General features: G+C 43.5%; 1 protein-coding gene across 1 annotated transcript in view; it reads right to left on the bottom strand.

The window, feature by feature from the left end:
- Nucleotides 1–21,718, bottom strand: part of ZMAT2 (zinc finger matrin-type 2) — a 740,808-nt gene that overhangs the window by 269,246 nt on the left and 449,844 nt on the right. The window contains exon 4 of the mRNA XM_044059614.1: nt 7,372–7,445. Coding sequence (XP_043915549.1) covers nt 7,372–7,445 — 74 coding nt within the window. The remainder of the gene's footprint in view (nt 1–7,371; nt 7,446–21,718) is intronic.

Genomic DNA, 21,718 nt, shown 5'->3' with positions numbered 1-21,718 from the left:
GGGAATAATATATAAAAATGTAAAACACTGAGGAACTTTATGCCTCCTATCTGCCTTTTTAGGAACAACTTGCTCACAGGAAACTCACAGGCAGTAAAGACAGAGATTCTCTAAAGCAGACAGGACAGGAGGAATGGGTGTAGGTTTTGGAAAATCCTAACAACTTATAATATTTTTTGAGGGACAGAGAAACCTCAGTGTTCTCCCACTAAAAACACTGCGACATTCTAGCAACAGTTTCAGAGAAAGAGTACCCCTCACAGAGAGAATGAGAAAAAGTGCTCTTCTCAGAGTCTGAATCAGAAACCTGAGGACAAAACCCTGAATCTGTCCACTACATCTTCCTGTTCAGATTCAAAATCTTGGCTCTCTTCAGGAAAGGCAGCATCCCTTTCTTTTACCAGAAAACACTCTACAACAAGGATCAATAAAACTGAAATAATCCCAGAGCCAGTCCCAGTAAACTACTCATATCCGAAGAAATTTGAGGAAGTGTAGATACATGCTTGGTTTTCTGCTTATTTTTGATAAAAATGTGGACAACCATGTCACTAACGCCAACCACTGCCTCCCCAAGGATGGACACAGCATTATGACAACAGAGAAACCTTCCCTGTTCTCTCTCTCTGGACCGACAAGAGTGGTTCTACCTTGCCCACTGAGGGGACCCCCACAGTCGCAGAGGACATGGGTAACCCCCAAGTCCATAGTGGCTGCAGGTGCTACGTGAAGACAGATGAAGGCTGCCAGCCTAGCCAAATAGAATTATTCTGTCATTTGTAAATATTAATATAAGCCATGGGCTTGTTGTCTTAAATGTGAAAATACTGTATTGGATGGTGAACTGAAAATGTAACAGTGCACTCTGCTAAAAGAAAGCTGATAAGTCACACATTTCATGACTGTCTCTGATCTCAGGGCTCGGAGCCGAGATGTCTGGATGAAGGAATTCTGGCTATTGTTTTGAGACCAGAGTTAATTGCTAGAATTTGTATGTATAATTTCTTTTATTGCTCTGGCCTCCTGACCAGCTGCAAGATCAAAAGGGCTATTAACCTCTGAGTTTCTGTTAGCCTGGGAACCAGAAAGAAATTATGAATCAGTGGTACTGTGTTATCAATTTAAGGACAGAGAGAATCAGAGAACATTTAGCATTCGTCTTGGGAGCATCCAACTCACCAGCCCTCTACCTGTGTTCTATATGTACATTTATTTTAGAACTGTGTTTTCTTTTAGACATAGCTAGGGACAAGGAAGATTAGATTAGTTTTTTTCTGTACTGATGTCACAACTTTTCTACTGTATTTTAAATATTTCTCTGTGATCTCTGAACTCTTGAATAGCACTGTGTAGTAAGAAGTATTGTCTTGTTTTTTATTATGTATTACTAAATATTTTTAAATCTTTTAACTGTGGCTGTTTTGTGTAGAGATAATTTAAGCTCGAAGAGTACATTGCATGTATTTAGTGATATTGTACAAAGCCACTCCAATAGCCTTGCTGTTCAATCACACGCATTTGTATAATAATAATATTGCACAGTATAATTGGACACCCTTTACATAAGGGCCTTTTAGTAGCTGATAAATATTAGTGGGTGGTGGCAAGTGGTACTACCATATAGTCTGGGTAAAGGGGGCACAGCTGGAGAACCTGTGCCAGCCTTCCCCAAGAGTGTCTGCGTGGTTGTATACAACTCATCTCAAAGTGTGTGTGTGTGTGTGTGTGTGTGTGTGTGTGTGTGTGTGTGTGTGTGTGTGTGTGTGTGTGTGTCAGCTACTTGGGCAGGGCCAGAAAGCACTGGTTGGACAGAGGGGAGTCTTATTGGGGACCTGGAGAGAAGAAAAAAAACAGCCCCCAGGCTGACCGTGATCTCTGTGTGCTCTTAAGCGAAATTGTACTTCACTGTGTGTATATTTATTATCCTTTCCCTCACTGGTGTTAGTGGTGAGGATTGAGGCGCCTTGATTTCTGGGCCAGTGCACGGGTGTCACATATTAATTGTTTGGTAGTGGTGGGATATCCAAACCACATATTAATTGGTTGGCAAATACTAATTGGCTTGTAGTGGTGTGGGTAGTGTGAATTCCTGTAGCTTGTGTACAGTGATCACTGAAGGTGTTTTTGTATTCTAAATCAGCCACGCAGTGAAGACTCAGAGTTCAGATCACAATTGTTTCATTTATTTTGTTAGCTCAGTTAGTCAGGGAGAGCAGGAAAGCATGTCAGCAGAGGAGTATGGAAAGCTGACAAGGAGCCAGTTGGCTGAGATGTGCCCAACTAGGGGACTGGTGAATGGAAACCTGACTAAGGCAGACATGACAGCAGCTTTGGTCACAGCTGCATCAGAAAACAGCAACCAGGAGGACGAACAGACTAGCAGTGGAGACGTACCACACTCAGAGAATGGACAGCTCAACCTTTCTACAGAGGACTTAAACATTTTTCTGGAGCTAAAGAAATTTGAGTTGGAGGCTAAGCGTGTGGAAATAGAAGCAGCAGAGAGAGACCAAGGCATTTAAAGAGTGAGGACAATGAGAAACTGCAACATTTGCAGGGTGAGGAGAATGAGAAACTGCTACGGCTGGAAGCTGAGGAAAAGGAAAGGCAGACACAGCATGAAAAGGAGATGCTGACTCTTCACCACAGTCATCGAGGTAATGGGGAAGGGAATAAGTGGACCCCAGAAGCACAAAAGGTCAGTAAATTTCTTCCGCAGTTTACAGATGGGGATAATTTTCATAGTTTCATTCATATGTTTGAGAGGGTATGTAAATAGTATGATGTTGACCAATGGCTCTGGGTACAGTTCCTAATCCCCTTACTCCATGGTAAAGCTGTAACTATGTTGTCTAGACTTGCTGATTGTGAATATTTCTGATTATACTACTTTTCATAGGTAGGTACTAGGCTATCGGCCCTAGGGCCTATACAAGCCTAGCCAAAACGGTACCCTGGCTTTCACCACCCAAGAAAATTATTTTCCTGTGCGCCTGTCAAGCAGAGCCACAGAGATGATCCCATGGTGAATTTCCCATCCAATCAAAGATTTTTTCTTGAAAAGTGCTAATGAAGAGCTTTGTTTGATACAGACAGGTAGTTTGTTCCAGAGTATGGGAAGTCTCTGGGACAGGAATCTATCCCTCCAGCATGTTCAGTTTATTGTGGTGACAAGGTTTAGGTCCTTAGAGCGTGTAGCTCTGAGGGTTTTGGGATTTCTTTAAGTGGAGCATGTCCAACAGATCTGGGTTTGACATAGCTTTGTATGTTAGGCAGAGATCGCCTCTGAGTAGGAGATATGCAATGGAGTACAGCTGGAGTTTTTTGAGACTGTCTGCGTAGGGCATCTGTTTGAGGCCAGTGTTCCTATTTGTGAGGTATTTCTGCGGCCTTTCCAGTTGTTGTAGATGTCTAGTGAGGTACATACTAAAAGGGGAGTTGTACTCTATTAATGGGTCTAATGAGTAACGAGTAGAGGGGAACAATGACCTCTTTTCCTGGATGAGAAACCTTTTGTGATGAGGTGTGCCACGTAGAAGGATTTCCTGACTACTGTGGCGAAGTAATTATCAAAGGAAAGACTACTATCCACCTGTATCCCAAGGTCTCTTATCACACTTGCGGTGTTAAGTAGACTACCACCCATGGGGTAGCTCATAGGTACAGAGTTTTTACCAAAGAGGATGACAATGCACTTTTTGGCATTGAGCTTGAGGCCACGGCTTGGACACCAGGCATCTGTCTCAGTGAGGCCCTTTTGTAGGATGCCCACATTGTTAGGAGTTTTGATTATGGCTCCTAGTTTGCAGTCATCTGCAAACTTCATTAGCCAAAGACCTTCTGTGGTAGCCTGCAATTCAGAAAAGTAGATACAAACAGGAGAGGACCCAGGACTGAACTCTGTGGTACTCCACTTGTCTGAAGTCGGAGTGTGGGTTCTTGTCAGTGAGCCAGTTGGCAACCCATCTTCCGACATATGGATTTACACCTAGTTTAGTGAGTTTATCTATAATTCCAGAGTGGGGGATGGTGTCAAAAGCCTTGGCGAGATCTAGATAGGCTGTGTAAACTACCTTACCCTTGTCTACGGCTTTGGTGACTGCTTCAAAGAAGTCAATCAGGTTTAGGAGACATGATCCACCTTTTACAAACCCGAACTGGGTGGGGTCCAGAGTTTGGAGATTACCAATGTCTTTGTTTATAAGTTCCGTGAGGATACGTTCCATGGCCTTGCAGACCAGGCTCGTTAGGCTAATGGGGCGGTAGCTCCCGGGGTTCGTGGTGGCTCCCACTTTGTGGAGTGGAATAACCGTCGCTGTGCACCATTCAGTGGGCACAAAACCTGAGGTGAGGTTATGATTGAACATGGTGCTTAGATGGGGTGCCAGTTCATTCTGTAGTTCATGTAGAACGCAGCCTGGGATGTTGTCAGGTCCCATGAATGCTGTGCTCTTGGCTTTGGAGTGTGTGGTTTTTAACTGTGCAGCCGTGATTACAGGAACTCTGCATTCTTCTGGTATAGAGATGGGCCCTGCTGTAAGAAAGCTGGTAAGTCAAGCATTTCATGACTGTCTTTGATCTCAGGGCTCGGAGCCTAAATGTCTGGTTGAAGGAATTTTGGCTATTGTTTTGAGACCAGAATTAATTGCTAGAATTTGTATGTATAATTTCTTTTATCGCCCTGGCTTCCTGACCAGCTGCAAGATCAAAAGGGCTATAAACCCCTGAGTTTCTGTTAGCCTGGGAACCAGAAAGAAATTATGTAATCTGAAATGAATCAGTGGTACTGTGTTATCAATTTAAGGACAGAGAATCAGACAGCATTTAGCATTTGTCTTGGGAACATCCAACTCACCAGCACTCTGCCTGTGTTCTATATGTAATTTTATTTTAGAACTGCATTTTCTCTTAGATACAACTAGGAAGATTAGATTCGTTTTTTTCTGTACTGATGTCAGAACGTTTCTGCTGTATTATTTTAAGTATTTCTCTGTGATCTCTGAACTCTTGACTAGCACTGTGTAGTAACAAGTATTGTCTTGTGTTTTCATTATGTATTATTAAACATTTTTAAACCTTTCAACTGTGCTGTTTTGTGTAGAGATAATTTAAGCTCTAAGAGCACATTGCATGTATTTAGTGATATTGGTCAAAGCCACTCCAATAGCCTTGCTATTCAGTCACACTTAGCATTTGGATAATAAAATTGGACAGCACAATTGGACACCCTTTCATAAGGGCCTTTTAGTAGCTAATAAATATTAGTGGGTGGTGGCAAGTGGTACTACCATACAGTCTGGGTAAAAAGGGCACAGCTGAAGAACCTGTGCCAGCCTTCCCCAGGATTGCCTGTGTGGTTGTATATAACTCTTATCTCAAAGTGTGTGTGCATCAGCTACTTGGGCAGGGACATGAAGCACTGGTTGGACAGAGAGAGTGCTGGAGGTTTTAGCTTGCCCACTAGGCTGAGATCTGGACCCTACAGCTGTGCCAGTGGGGAGTCTTATTGGGGACCTGGACAGAAAGAGAGAAAGCAGCTTCAGACTGACTGTGATCTCTGTGTGCTCTTAAGGGAAATTGTGCTTTACTGTGTGTGTATTTATTATCCTTTCCCTATACGGACGCCCCTCACTGGTGTTAGTGGTGAGGACTGAGGCTCCTTGATTGCTGGGCCAGTGCACAGGCATCACATGCTACACCAGAGGGACTGGGGTAAAAGAGGAGTGGTCTGAGGTACAACAAATAGCCACATCAGAGTTAACCACATGTGGCTGAGGCAAATTGCTAGCCTGCTCTGGTGGCAAAGGCTGTTTGCTTAATCTTTTTCTTTTTGTGGTTAAAAAAAGGACACACTGTGGGAGTGACAATCTGTTCCATGGGCAAGCCAAAAACGGTGCCTCTATCATGAGGAAAACCAAGGAACCATGCCAGTAAAACTACCAGTCCACAAAACTAACTTTTGTTTTATAGAAAAAAAACACACTAAAAAGCACTTTTAAACACTATGGCAGCCCCACAACCTTAAAATGAACATAAACTTTTTGTCTGTGAAGAAGTTATCAGTTAGATAACACTACTTTTAAACTGCCAGAAATGAGTGCTCCACCTAAATGTATGTTAGTTTCAAGAAAATTCATTAAAACACAATGCTCATAGCTTTAAAACAACTTTCCTCAAGAGGAAAGTAATAAAATATCAGTAAGAAAAAATAAGAAAGTGGAAAGTTTATCCCCCACAGGGAACTTATCTGTTCAGCTAAGGAAAGCACAAGCTGATGATCATCAAAAAGCCTCAAAGGAGCATACTCTGTCAGCAGTAAAGCTCTGAAGGGCTTCGCACCCAAACTTGTCTTTTTGCAACTCAGCTCAAACTGCTCGACAGTTTGAGCACGTGGAAGGTGCCCTGAAGCTTTGTTACCTGGCTTGCTGTTATATCCTTGGCAGGATACAACCCACATAGATAAGGCTACTGCAGCAGTGATCAGTATGAAGAACATCATTTGAAATAAAACCATATCCTGGCTGACCTTTCTGACAACATGTGACAGCATGCAGACAAGCAGAACACGTGAAAATCGAAGGCTCTGTTAAGGCCAAAAACAAGTCAAGAGTAATTTCTGAAACAGTCCTTATGAAGCCACAGACACTAATGTCACAACCTGATGCTTCCATGCAACAAGCTGGCTGCACTAAAAGAATACAGAATGGATGTAGGATAGGTGAGTGAATTCACTAACCTGAACAATCTTTTAAATGGAACAAAACTATTCTAAACTGCATGAACAATGTTTTAAATGGAACAAAACTATTCTAAACTGGACTTGAACTACTTTTTTAAAGTTCCTTTTTTTGCAAGGTGTTTTCATTTCTCTCATGCACCCAAACTTATCATCAATTCAAAAGTTGCTGAACTTTGGATAAAAGTAGGTTCACCTCAGTACAGTAACCACTACGGTCAGTAGTGACTTTTGAAAAAATGGAAAACAAGGGCATGTAGAGATTACCCTAGTACAGCTGACATACTATCATCAGAAAATACACAAAAGGAGCATGTTACAACTTACTGGTTAAGAAAAGCATCTGCTGAAGTAGATACCCAGAAGCAGAAGCTGGATGCAATTTAGTCTTCATATTAACTTCTGTAAAGGCCTTCCAATAATACTAAGACAATTCACTAATTTACTCCTCAGAAACATTCTCATCTGAATGTTGCAAAGAAGCAAGCTCCCTCAGTTCAGCTGCTAAGACAGTGTACATTAAACATGGCTTGTGTGTGTGTACACACACAATGGTGACTGGAAAAACTGTGCAAAAAATGAAGACATTTCCCAGTAAAAATGACTACCACAAGAAGAAACATGCCATGCCTTACGTTTTTTGCCATTGATGTGATCAAGGAAGTTGATGGAATCCTTTACTACACAGTCACAGACATTGCAGTAATACCTAAAAAAACAAAAGTTTGAGAAATCAAAACTAGCTACAGGCTGAAGAAACAAATGAAACAGTCTGCACAGCAGGGGAACTCAAACTTGGGAGAGCTACATTTTTTGCTAAAAAAGGAGGCAAAAATGAACAACATAAATATGGCCTGCTATGATGTGCCATGTAACTCAGATATGCTTTAAAGGTGCATTTGAACTTGTTGATAAGTTTACTCATATTTGAAAGTACATGAAACAATGGACACAGCATATGGAAGCATAGTGAAGGCAGTAGTGACTTTGCAGAGCTCTAAGGCTTATAATAGTCTATGAGTGAGACCAAACTCTCGGAGGAACATGTCTACACTACATGGAGGAGAAAGATAAGTGAAAAACAGTGACTATACTGGAACCTAAACAACTGAAGGGTAACTGACTGGGAAGCAGAGAAGAAAACTGTTGAGATATTAACAGTGGGGCAACTTGCTGTGGAAAGTATGACACTGCATTAACTGTCATGGACAGGAGATACTGGATGGCACACCATACCTTGGTCATATGTAGCACACGGCAACGTACCCGGGAATTCTTCTACTACAGAGACAGGAATGCAGACTGCTTGCAGAGTATCGCAATCAGATGTCATCCAGACAGAGGCTTCTATGCACCAGTCTCTTATCTGTTTACAGAACAACAAATTTACATCAACCTAACCCTTAACTTCTCACCTACCAACATACAGACACTCTCCACACTCACCCACATTCTCACCTACTTACATATATGTATACTTGCTAAGAGTATATTACTGACCACTGTTTATACATGTCTGCACATATTTACATAGCTTTACTTATATTAGTTAACCAGGAATGCCCACTGTAAAAAAAAAAAAAAAACTTTCTCAGTGGAGTCCCATAGAGAGAAATCTCCAGTTCAGAGCAAAAACACAATAAATAATTACATAATATGCACATCTGTCAAATACAATTACAGACTGCTGAGCAAAATATAAAACAGCAGTTATTCAATTTCTTTAACATTTTAATAAAATACAAGAGTAGATAATGCACTGAAACACACCAAACAGGCTATGCAGCTAGTCAGTAATAGATATTAAATTGAAAGATTTATGGAATCTACCCACGGCATGAAGACTAGGTGACTCCTAAGGGCAACATTACATTTAATATTATTGAAGGAAACAAACTTGAAGGATGCAGTTCAGAATTCCTCCAGGCTGAAGTAATGGCTACTGAAAACAATGCTTTTCATATGAGGAATGAGAGGCTTGCATTTGCAGGCAGTTAAAATGGAGGCACAGTTAGTTTATCTAGAAACACCTCAAGGAGAGGCTGGGTCTTTAAATGAAGGTCTTAGAGAATTTGTGCCATTTGCTTATGTAAAGTTTTCAAGTGGATGGCTTCTGTGCTGCAGCTAGGATATGGGCAACCCCTGCAATGTAAGCTAGAAGTTGTTCATCTAAGGGCTTGAATGGTGGGGTTAGGCTTGAAGGATGTGTCCAAAACAAGCCCTGGATGAGGATTTAGAAGGTGGGGTCCCTGTAGATGATTAGACAACAGAAGGAGAACCATACATGTCAGGGCCAAAATGAAAACAACATTCTTCATGAGGGGTAATGGGGAAAATGCATAGAGAAAGACCTGAGGCCGCTGGCAGACTAGAGAATCCCCGATCATCTGCCCCTCCTGAGGGATTGTGGAATTACTGCATTTGGAACTGGACAGTGATGCAAAGAGATGCAACAAAGCTTCCACAGTGGAGGAGAATCATCCTCAACTTATCACCTTAGAAACATGTAGGGGACACTTGTGAGCCTTCAAGGAGTCTGCTTAGGCTTACCACTGTATAAGCTTTGCTTCATCTCTTTGCATCACTGTCCAGTTGCAGTCTGCACTTTAACAGAAAGCACTGAGAATAGACTGTCCACTCCCATATCTTCACCGTTTCCCAATTGGGGGGGTAGGATCTGGTTCCTCCGCTTTTGTTAAGGGACCACATCATTGACATATTGCCCGAGAGTACAGCAATCACACTGAGAGATCCTGAAAAGCCTGTAATGCTAGGATGACCATATTCCTCTCAAGATATTTATGTGCAAATCAACCTTTTAACTCATCCACATCACCTGGATCATATTGTCCCAGACAACACCATACTCTCATGGTTACAGTAACTGCTGAAACGAAGGGGAGAAGGGGTATCCTGTCAAAGTTTGGGAAATGAAGCTCCCAATGCAGGTGTCTACATAGCTACAGACTGCTGCATGGGATCATGCATAAAGTACAGTTGTGTACACTTACCATAAAAATGTAGATGTTAGAGTGTCTTCACTGTTGCAGTCCTAACAAATAGGTTATCCAGCTCCCGGTAAGACCTCGATCGGCCAGAATACCAAAGGTAAGTAAAAATTACGTTGGCTGCCATCGGTTGTAAAGGACGTCAGAGCGTGAGATACAAAAGGAGGCAGCCGACATCACTTCCTCAGTCTTTCTTGCCAGAATAGTCAGAAGCTCCCAGAAAACAAGGCTTAAACCAAAAGTTATTTTGGCAAATAATACCAAATTTAGCCTGTACCTAAGGAAAAAAAGAGAAAAGGGGGAAGGAGGGAGGGAAACCAGGACTGCAACAGTGAATACAATCGAACATCTACATTTATGGTAAGTGTACACAACTGTACTATGTTTGTTGTGTTTCACTGTTGCAGTCCTAACAAATGGGTTGATTACCAAAGCCCAGAGAAGAGGGAGGAGGTACCAACACAATCAAGGATTGGAGAGAATGCCCTGCAGAACAGCAGTGGCAAACCCTGCCCTGGATCTAGAAAACAAAGGCAAATTATAATGCTCTGTGAAAGTGGGTACAGAAGACCATGTGGCAGCCTCTAAAATATCTTTAGGAGGGACACCCCTTAAAAAGGCTACAGAAGTAGAGGCTGCTCTTGTGGAGTGGGTCCTCATTCCTTGAGGAGGAACCTTGCCATGAAAGTAATAACAGAAAGTAATACAGTGTGCAATCCATTTAGAAATGGTTTGCTTAGAAATAGCTTTGCTCTGAACTCCAGGAGCAAAAAGTACAGTTTTGTACCTACCATAAATGTAGATGTTCGAGTGTTCACACTGCTGCAGTCATCACACTTGGGTTATCCTGCCGTCAGGCGGTCCCGCAGTCAGCCAGAGTTCCAAAGTCTTGGTCCGGCGTCGGTTGCTGTCACTTCTTCCCTGATGTCAGTGCGCCAGGGGTATATAAGATGCATCCAACGCCATTTTATTCAGTTTTTCTTGCCCCAGATGTCAGGTGCCCCCAATAGCTAGGCAATACATATTGCTAATAAAAATATATATATATATATATATATATATATATAAAAATAAAACAATTCCTTCAGTTACAAGCAAATACACCACAAAGGTTGTATAGGATAGAAAGGTATAGATAACTCCAGCTAGTTCAGAGGGGATGGAGGGAGGGTAACCTGGACTGCAGCAGTGTGAACACTCGAACATCTACATTTATGGTAGGTACAAAACTGTACTATGTTCGTGTTACACTGCTGCAGTCATCACACTTGGGTTAAACCCAAAGCTAAGGATGGGTGGTGGAACTAAACAGGGTTTGGTGAGGCTAGAAGGCCCTGCAGAACTGCAGTGGCAAAACCAGTTCTGGTTTTAGAGTATAGAGGCAAGTGATAGTGCTTGGTGAAGGTGTGCACTGAACTCCAAGTTGCAGCCTCCAAAATATCCTTGGTTGGTACCCCTCTGAGGAAGGCTGTTGATGTTGCTGTTGCCCTGGTGGAATGGGGCCTGATGTTACCAGGCACAGATTTCCCATGGTGTGTGTAGCAGAAATGGATACAATGTCCTATCCATTTTGAAATGGTCTGTTTTGAGACCGCTTTTCCTTGTGATCCTGCAGCATAGGATACAAAGAGCTGGTCAGATTTTCTGAAAGCCTTAGTTTTATACAAGTAGTAACGTAATTGCCTGTGAATGTCCAAAGAGTGTAGGAGCCTTTCCCCTTTGTTCTGGGGGTTTGGATAAAAGATGGGCAAATGAATGGTTTGGTTTAGGGCCACACTGGATACCACCTTTGGCATAAAGGAAGGGTTAGTTCGTAAAGAGACTCTGTCTTGATGAAAAATGATGAAAGGCTCCACTGCCGTTAGGGCCTGTAGTTCTGAGACTCTTCGTGCTGAAGTTATTTCTAGCAGCAGGGCAGTTTTCCATGATAGGAACTGTAGATCAGCTGTGAAAGCTGGTTCAAAGAGCTGTAGTGTAAGTTTTTCCAAAACAAAGTTGAGATCCCAAGTTGGTGTTAGTGCTCTCCAGGGCGGTCTTATGTTCTTAGCCCCTCTGAGGAACTGTCTTAGTAATGGATGTGAAAATATAGGAGGGTCCGTGTTGTATTGAGCTGAAATAGCTGAGACGTGGATCTTAACAGATGAGAAGGAAAGTCCTTTGTGCAACATCTCAATTAAATATTGAAGAATCTGAGGAATATTTGGTACAGGGGGACTTTGGCCTTTAGCCTGGTTCCAGGCACAGAATCTTTTCCATTTGTCTGAATAGACTTTCCTGGTGCTGGGCCTCCTGGCCTCCAGAATGACGTCCATCACAGCTTTAGGGAGAAGTGTTGACTGGTTGTTTAGGCAATTTGCCATGCAGCCAGATTTAAAGTCTTGAGCTGGCTGTGTAGAATCTGATTGTTTTGCTGAGTGAGCAGGTGAGGAATTGTAGGTAAAATCCATGGTGGACCTTGAGCCATGTTCCTTAGTATTGGATACCAGTGTTGGCGTGGCCAGTCTGGAGCAATGAGTATCATTTGTGGCCTCTCTAATCTGGCTTTCAGCAGCACCTTTGCCAGAAGAGGCAGTGGAGAAAGGCATACACTGCCAATGTTTTCCAACTGAATGAGAGGGCGTCCACTTTCCAAGCTAGTGTGTGGTATGTCCTTGTGCAAAATTTCCATAGTTGGTAGTTTTGGGGGGAAGCAAACCGATCTATGTCTGGGCTCCCCCATTTTTGAGTTATTATTGCGAATACTTGTGGATCTAGTTTCCACTCGTGAGGATCTATGATGTTTCTGCTTAGATCGTCTGCCAATGTGTTTTTCTTTCCTGGCAGGAATTGTGCTTGTAGTTGAACTTGGTAGGTCAGTGCTGTGTACCACAAGGTCATTGCTTGTCTGCATAGGGGGTAGGAGTGTGTGCCCCCTTGCTTGTTTATGTACCACATCACTGTGGTGTCAGTCTTTATTAGGAGTTGTCCTGGATGTAGGAGGTCCTTGAAAGCTGTTAGGGCATTTTGTACAGCTAGCATCTCTTTTTGATTGATATGTAGATGCCTTTGGTCTGCAGACCATTTGCCCTGAATACACTGTCCTGCCATGTGCGCTCCCCAGGCATAATCCGATGCATCTGTTGTTATAGTTTGCCTGGCTGTGGGTAAGGTAAAAGGCCGACCCTTGTTGAGGTGACATGCCTGAACCCACCATAGAAACTCCTGTTGAAGGCAGGGCATGAGTAGAATTATTGTTTCCAAGCTGTGGCTGTGTTGAGTCCATACACTTTTCAGACACCATTGTAATTTCCTCATATGTAGTTTTGCAAATGGTATTAGTTAGTATGCAAGATGCCATGAATCCCAAGGCCTGCAGAATTTTTCTTGCAGGGAGTTGGGTCTTTGTTGCCATCATTTTGAAGTATTGAGTCAGTTGTCCTTGCTTGTCTGGCGTGAGATAAGCCATATGGGCCGTTGTATTTAAGCTGGCAACCAGGAATATTATGTCTTGTAAGGGCACTAGTTTTGACTTCTTTCCGTTTACTGTGTACCCTAGGCAACTTAGTAGGTTTTTGACAAACGCCAGCTGCTTTAATAGAATGTCTTTGCTTTCTGCTTGAATAAGGCAGTCGTCCAGGTATGGATATATTTGAATCCCTCTTTGTCTGCAGTATGCAATTACTGGTGCCAGGCATTTTGTGAGGACCCTGGGCACAGCAGATAAGCCAAACGGCAGTGCAGAGAATTGGTAATGGGTTGAACCTGCTATAAATCGGAGGTATCTTCTGCAATTTTGTCTGATAGGGACATGCAGGTATGCCTCCTTGAGGTCCAACGTTACTAGCCAAGCCTTCTTGCCCAGCATGGGAAGAAGTTGCTGTAGTGTTAGCATCTTGAATTTGGGTACTTCCAGGTATGTGTTTAGAATTGAGAGGTCCAGAATGGGTCTCCAGGTTTTGTCCTTTCTGGGAACTAAAAACAGTCTTGAGTAAAATCCTTGTCCTTGCTCCTGTGTAGGAACTTGTTGAATGGCTCTCATGTCTATGAGAGCTGAAATTTGCTTTTGAGCCTCTGCCCATTGATTTGGTGGTAGGTTTGGCATTCCTTTTATCCTTGGCAAAGTGTGAAAGTGGAATCTGTATCCTTGAGATACAATATTTAGGACCCATTTGACTTTTGTGATGATGTGCCAATTGTCTGCAAAAAGTGCTAGTTTTCCACCCAAGGGAGCAGCCAAGAGGGTTTTGCTTGAAAGTCTGAGGGGTAAGTCATTGTGTTTGTCTTCTGGTAGTTTGAGACCTGTCTTCGCCTCCTTTTTGGGTTTTGGCACCCTATTGTCGAGGCTGGTAAGAGCCTTGTGAAAGGCCTCTGCCCCTTTGGCTTCTGTATCTGCCCCTCTGTGGTCTGGCAGAAGCTGGAAAGGACCAGTTTTTGGATGGCCAATTTCTGCTGAAACAAGGGGGTTGAACCTGTAAAAAATCCTTGACCGTCTGCATAGATTTTGCCTTATCCTCCATTTTCTTTAAAACTTCTTCTGCTTTTACACCAAATAAAACATCCTGCTGTAAAGGTGCATCCAATAACACTGCTTTAACATGATCAGGTAAAGTTTGTTCTTTTAACCAAGCATGCCTACGTATGACAGACCCTGTCACTGCTGCTCTACAAGAAGCTTCCAATTAATCAAATCCACATTGCAAAGTATGTTTTCCCACTTGTTCAGCTGCATGCAACAAATCTTGCATTTCCTTGTAATCAGGCTGTTCTGTATGTGTGAGCATTTTTGTTTTAATTGAGACATCAAATATTGTTGATATTTCAGCATGTGAAACTGACAATTTAAGGCCCTCATAGCTAGAGTAGCTGAGGTATATACTTTCTTTCCCCATCCGTCTAGTGCTCTAGAATCCCTTTCAGAGGGCACAGGATTTTAAGCAATAGAGACCTTAACCCCCTTTGGGACCCTGGAAAATGGTTTCTGGGTCAGCAACAGGGCTTTTATACAGGAATTTGTGTGAGTCAGGGACTCAGTAGTATCTGTCTGGTTTGGCTGGTGCAGGAGGGTAGTGAATCTGGGTTAAGACTAGATTCTGAATAAACATCATCCACAATGTCTAACACAGGTGGAATAGCAAGTGGTCTGTGCTGGGGTAGTAAAAGGAATTCTCGGAGCCTTTTCTTAGAATCAGAGTAATCCTGGCCTTCCCAGTGGAAATGTTCCCTCATGGTAGGTAAGGTTTCCCCAAAAGAGTAGTTTTCTGGGGGAGATGCAGAAGGGATAGACTCTTCAGCATCAGAGTCTTCATAAGGGGGAAAGGAATATTCCTGTTCCTCAGAAGAGTCTGAGGAAATTGAAACCTGGTCAGAGGAAGCGTAGTCCTCCTCCTGTCTTGGCCTTTTATCAGGAGGGGGATTGGAACCCCTGATTAGGGTAATTAAGTCTTCAGCCATCTTAAGCATCTGTTTCTTAGGCATGGGGCCTTGTACTGGAGACTGCTGTACAGTCTTCTTTGTTTTTAAAGGAGTTTTCAGCTTTGCGTAGGATTTAATAGTGAGTGTAGTCGTCTGAAGACACCTTCTGCAACTGAAGGCGTTTCAACTGCACTGGAATCTCCTTCAGGCATGGAGTCGGATGGGCCTCAAGGTAAAGGTTGTGGAGGCCTAGCAATCTCCGCTTGTGAATTGGATGTCACCTGGGGTTCTAAATCAGAGGTAGTCAGGGGCTGCATAGGCGCCTCACTGAAAACCGGAGAACCGGCGACTGGCCTAGCAGAGGCCTCAGAGTCTGGTTTGGGTATCGGCTGCCTGTCCTTATCTTTGCGTTTTTTATGCATTCCGGTCGTTGGTTGCTCCAACGGCATGGTATAATGAAATTTCCTACCAAAATAATGTCGGGCGAAATCAAACCGACGTTTAATAGTTCGTTTATTAAACCTAGCACAAAACCGACAACCTGTGACGTTGTAGTCTGGGCCTAGGCAAGGAATACAATAAGAATGAAAGTCCTTGTGAGGTATTTGCTTCCCACAAGAAATGCAATAGTTAACTTTTTCTGACATTGGACTGAGCAAGAAAAGGTTCCCTAATGGGGTACTTAGCTTTATTGAAGACTTCGGTCTGAAATTCGATTTGAAACTCTCAGGAGTCGGCCGACCGGCACTTGCGAACTGCTTCTGCTTCGGGCACCGCGCGGCAAGAAAGACTGAAGAAAATGGCGTTGGATGCATCTTATATACCCCTGGCGCACTGACGTCAGGGAAGAAGTGACAGCAACCGACGCCGGACCAAGACTTTGGAACTCTGGCAGGATAACTCAAGTGTGATGACTGCAGCAGTGTAACACGATGAACATCTGAACAATAGCTGAGATGATTTCCGAAGGTCCTCAGTCCTGTCCAGGTAAAAAAGTACTGTTTTGTACCTACCATAAATGTAGATGTTCGAAGATCCACATTGCTGCAGTCCTTACACTTGGGTAGTCCGCTGTCCTCGGTCGGCCCGAATATCAAAGTATAAGGCTGACGTCGGTCAAGGCGCATTTGACTGACATCAGGACGTCAGGGTACAAATGCGCATGACCGACGTCATATCCTCAGTCTTTTCTTGCCCCAGATGTCAGAAGACCCTAAAAATAAAGGTCAAAACCAAAAGACAGCAAACAACCAACCCACCACCCTTGCACTAACTATATGTACAATATATACAAAATACACAATATGTACAACCCAACCCACACAACCACCTCTAACTACAGAGGGAAGGAGGAGGGTAAATTGGACTGCAGCAATGTGGATCTTGAACATCTACATTTATGGTAGGTACAAAACTGTACTATGTTCTTCATCTCACATTGCTGCAGTCCTTACACTTGGGTAGAATCCCAAAGCAGAGGTAAGGGAGGATGGCTAACTACAAGGAAGCAGGAGCTGCCAAGATGCCCTGCAAAACAGCAGTGGCAAAACCAGCCCTGGATTTAGAGTAAAGTGGCAGGTGATAATGCCTAGAGAAAGTATGCACTGAACTCAAAGTAGCTGCCTCCAAAATATCCTTGGTTGCCACTCCCCTCAAAAAAGCTGTTGAAGTGGCAGTAGCCCTAGTGGAATGAGGCCTAATCCCAGCTGGAATCTCCTTGCCATGATGGGAATAACAGAAAGCAATGCAAAACCCAATCCACTTAGAAATAGTTTGTTTTGACACAGGCTTGCCCTGAGAACTCAAAGCAAAAGAAACAAACAACTGCTGAGACTGCCTGAACCATTTAGTTCTGTCCAAATAATATCGCAACTGCCTGTGTACATCTAAAGTGTGCAAAATCTTTTCCCCTTTATTTTGGGGATTTGCATAAAAAGTAGGCAAATGAATAGTTTGGTTTAAAGCCACACTAGAAACCACCTTAGGCATAAAGGAAGGATTAGTACGTAATGATACCCTATCCTTATGGAAAATCAAGAAAGGCTCAACCGCCATAAGGGCCTGCAATTCAGAAACCCTTCTTGCAGAGGTAATTGCCAACAAAAAGCAGTCTTCCATGACAAATATTTCAACTCAGAAGTAGCTGCAGGCTCAAAAGGTTGTAGAGTGAGTTTCTCCAACACAAAATTGAGATCCCAAGCAGGAGTAGGAGCTCTTTGGGGGTCTTATATTCTTTGCCCTCTAAGAAATTGCTTGAACAAAGGATGAGAAAACAATGGTGGGTCACAATCATAGTGAGCCGAAATTGCTGCAGCATGAACCTTAATAGAAGAGAAAGACAAACCTTTGTCCAGTAACTCAGTAAGATATTGAAGAGCCACACTCAAATTAGGCTCAGAAACATCAAAATCTTTTGCTGCACTCCAAAATAAAAATCTCTTCCATTTATCTGTGTACACTTTCCATGTACTAGGCCTTCTAGCTTCCAAAATCACATTCAAAACTTGTTGTGGAAGTTGAGACCCTCTATGGTTCAAAACAGAATATGCCAGGCTGTTAGGTGAAGAGAGTGAAGTTTGACATTGAGCAAATGGCTGTCCTCCTGTGACAACAGGTGTGGAATCGAAGGCAAAGGCCATGGAGGCTTCCGTACCAGACTTCTCAGTAATGGGTACCAGTGCTGTCGAGGCCAATCTGGAGCTATTAAAATCATCCTTGGCTTGTCCTGTCTGACCTTTAGAAGTACCTTTGGGAGGAGAGGCAGAGGTGGAAAGGCATACACATGAAGATTGCTCCAATTGAAAGAAAGAGCATCCACTTTCCAAGCTGTGGGATGAAACCTTTTTGTGCAAAACTTTGGCAGCTGATGGTTTAGTGGAGAAGCGAACAGATCTATGTCTGGAGTTCCCCATGACACTGTCAATTTCTGAAACACATGAGGATCCAATTTCCACTCGTGGGGATCCATAATTCGTCTGCTCAACACATCTGCTAAGGAGTTCTATGCTCCTGGCAGAAACCTTGCCTGAAGATTGAGTTGTAAACTGAGAGCAGTCTCCCACAAAATCATTGCTTGCCTGCATAGAGGATAAGAATCGTTCCCCTTGCTTGTTGATGTACCACATGACAGTTGTGTTGTCCGTTAGAATCAACACCTGCCCTGGAAGAAGTAAATCCTTGAAAGCTATTAATGCAAACTGGACTGCTAACATCTCCTTTAGATTGATATGTAGATGTTGTAGTCTGGCAGGCCACTTGTCTTGTATCCACTTTCCATTTAGATGAGCTCCCCAAGCTTTGTCTGAGGCATCTGTCGTTAAAATCTGACTCGCCTCTGGCCGGGTCACAGAGAGTCCCTTGTTTAGGTGACATTCCTGAGCCCACCACAAAATTCCTTTTGAATGCAAGGTATTATTTGAATGACAGTGTCTAGATCCTGGCAGTGCTGTGTCCATACATTTTTGAGATACCATTGTAGCTTCCTCATATGCAGTTTGGCATTGGGAAGCACCAGAATAGAAGATGCCATGAACCCTAAGGCTTGAAGGACTGTCCTTGCAGTCAGCCCGGACTGATGAGATAGCTGATGGAAGTAAAGGGATAGACTCTTTTGTTTGTCCGGGGTTAAAAGGCCATCTGGGATGCTGTATTCAGTCTCACACCCAGAAAGCACATGTCTTGAGAGGGTACTAGACTGGACTTTATTTCGTTCACAGAATACCCTAGGCATCTTAGCACTGCTATCACATATTCCAAATGACGAAGAAGCTCTTCCCTTCCTTGAGCCAGAATCAGGCAGTCATCCAAATAAGGATAGATCTGTATTCCTTTCAGCCTGAAGAAAGCTATCACTGGAGCCAGAACTTTTGTGAACACTCTGGGCAGTAGATAAGCCAAAGGGCAATGCAGAGAACTGATAGTGAAAAGTCCCAGCTCAAAAACGCAGATACTTCCTGCAACTTAGTCTGATAGGAACATGAAGGTAAGCCTCCTTGAGATCCAAAGTTACCATCCAATGATCTTTGCCCAGCAGAGGCAAAAGCTGTTGTAACGTCAACATTTTGAACTTGGGAATGTCCAGATAAGTGTTGAGGATAGATAGATCCAAAATTGGTCTCCACTTGTTCCCCTTCTTTGGTACTAGGAACAGGCGAGAATAAAATCCTAGGCCCACTTCTGGCATAGGGACCGGCTGTATGGCCCCTAGTTGAAGTAACAGAGAAATTTGCTTGTGAGCCTCTATTCTTTGTTGAGGAGGAACGTCTGGCATGCCTCTGAAAGGAGGCAAGGTATGGAAATAAAACCTGTAACCTTGGTGTATGATATCCAATACCCATTTGTCTTGGGTAATTAAACTCCAATTTTCTTTGAAAAGTGCCAACCTTCCTCCCAAAGGTGCTGCCAGATGAGAAGGCTCTGGCAGCTGAAAAGGTAGGTCATTGGGTCTGTTTACGAAAGGACTGACCCCTGCCCTCACCTGAAGACTGTGCAGGAGAACTCCTGTTCTAGGCCTGAAAGAGCCCTGAGCTCTGCCCTACCACGTCTAGATCTACCCCTAGACTGGGAATCATAAGAAGGATACGTCCACCCTTTAGCAGGCCAATTTCTGCTAAACTTTGGAGGCTGAACCTGCAAAAAATCTTTAACAGTCTGCATAGACTTAGCTTTGTCTTCCATTTTCTTTAAAACTGCCTCAACAGGAGGACCAAACAACACGTCAGATTGTAAAGGAGCATCTAAAATCCTTGTTTTAACATGTTCAGACAAATTTTGATCCCTTAGCCAGGCGTGCCTGCGAAGAACTGACCCAGTGGCAGCCACCCTAGACGAGGCCTGTACAGCATCAAAACCACATTGCAAAGAATGTTTACCCACCTGTTCAGAAACATGTACCAAATCTTGCAACTCTTTACAATCAATACCTACTGCCAGAGCATCAACCTTAGACTTTAATTGTGAAAGGAGATAGTTTTGGTATTTCAACATGTGAAACTGGCAATTCAAAGCCCTCATAGCCAGAGTGGAAGAAGTATAAACTTTCTTTCCCCATCTATCCAAGGCCCTAGCCTCTTTGTCTGCAGGAACCGGATTCTTAACAACAGAAGCCTTGACACCCTTAGGCCCCTGGCTAACAGTTTCTGGGTCTGCCCTAGGACTCTTAAAAAGATACTTATGAGCTTCAGGCACCCTGTAATACCTATCAGGAGCAGGAGGCAAAGAATCAGGATTAAGAGAAGCCTCTGTAAAAACATCTTCCACTACATCCAAAACAGGAGGTATAGCCAAAGGCCTATGCTGGGGTAAAACAAAATTCCCTAAGCCTTTTCCTGGAATCAGAGAAGTCCTGACCTTCCCACTTAAAATGCTCCCTCATGGAATGAAGAGTTTCTGAAAAAGAAAAATCCTCAGGAGGAGAAGCAGAAGGAGTAGAATCATCCACATCAGAATCAGAATAAGGAGAGTACTCCTGCAAGTCTTCAGCCAAGACTCTGACACATCTGAAGCCTGCTCAAAACCCCCAGCTCAGGCTCCACCCTAGGCCTCTTATCAGGAGGGGCATAGAACCCCTAATCAAAGTAATCAAATCTTCTGCCATTTTAAGCATATGCTTCTTGGGCACAGTACCTGAAGAGCTAGGGGTAACACCAACTGAAGCTAAACCTGGCCTGCCCCTGGGAGAAGCCTTAGAAACAGAAGGAGAGGGCCTAGCCACCCTAGGAAGGGAGGGAGTATAGTAACCTGAGAAGCCCCTCAGCTTGACTTGCCTCCTGAGAGGCCACATCTTGCAATACTAAAGTCTCACCCTGGGAACACAAAGAAACCTCCGGTGGAGCCACCGCTCCACCGACACCTCTAAAGAACCGCGTCCGGTACAGACGGTTCTTCCAGCCTAGGCTTAACTGCTTTGTCCTTGCGCTTCTTGAAGAAGCGGCCGGAGCATCCGACGGCATTTTATAATTGCACCGCTTCCCAAAGACTAACCTTGCACAATCCAACCTCCTCTTTATAGTGCGTTTATTAAATCTAGCACAAGAGCGACAGCCAACAACGCGTGCTCAGGCCCTAAGCAAGGAATACACAAAGTATGATAATCTCTATGCGGTATCTGTTTCCCACAAGAAATGCAATTATTGACTTTTCTGACATCCGGTAAATCACTGAGGCAAGAAAAACTAAAATATTCCCAACGGGTACTTAGCCAACTTTGAACTCGGTCTGAAACTTCGAAATCGAAAAATCTCAGAACGCCAACCGGCACTTGCAATGCTGCTTCTGCATCGGACCATGCGGCAAAAAAGACTGAGGATATGACGTCGGTCATGCGCATTTGTACCCTGACGTCCTGATGTCAGTCAAATGCGCCTTGACCGACGTCAGCCTTATACTTTGATATTCGGGCCGACCGAGGACAGCGGACTACCCAAGTGTAAGGACTGCAGCAATGTGAGATGAAGAACGTCTGAGCTGTCGGTGTACATCAAGCAAATGCAGGATCCTTTCACCTCTATTCTGAGGATTAGGAAATAAAGTAGGAAGGTGATTAAGAGTCAGGCTTGAAACCACCTTAGGCATAAAAGAGGAA

Source organism: Protopterus annectens, chromosome 17.part0, assembly GCF_019279795.1.
Source record: "Protopterus annectens isolate FY-2018-M chromosome 17.part0, PAN1.0, whole genome shotgun sequence".
Lineage (NCBI taxonomy): Eukaryota > Metazoa > Chordata > Ceratodontiformes > Protopteridae > Protopterus > Protopterus annectens.
This window is presented reverse-complemented; position numbering and strand designations above follow the sequence as displayed.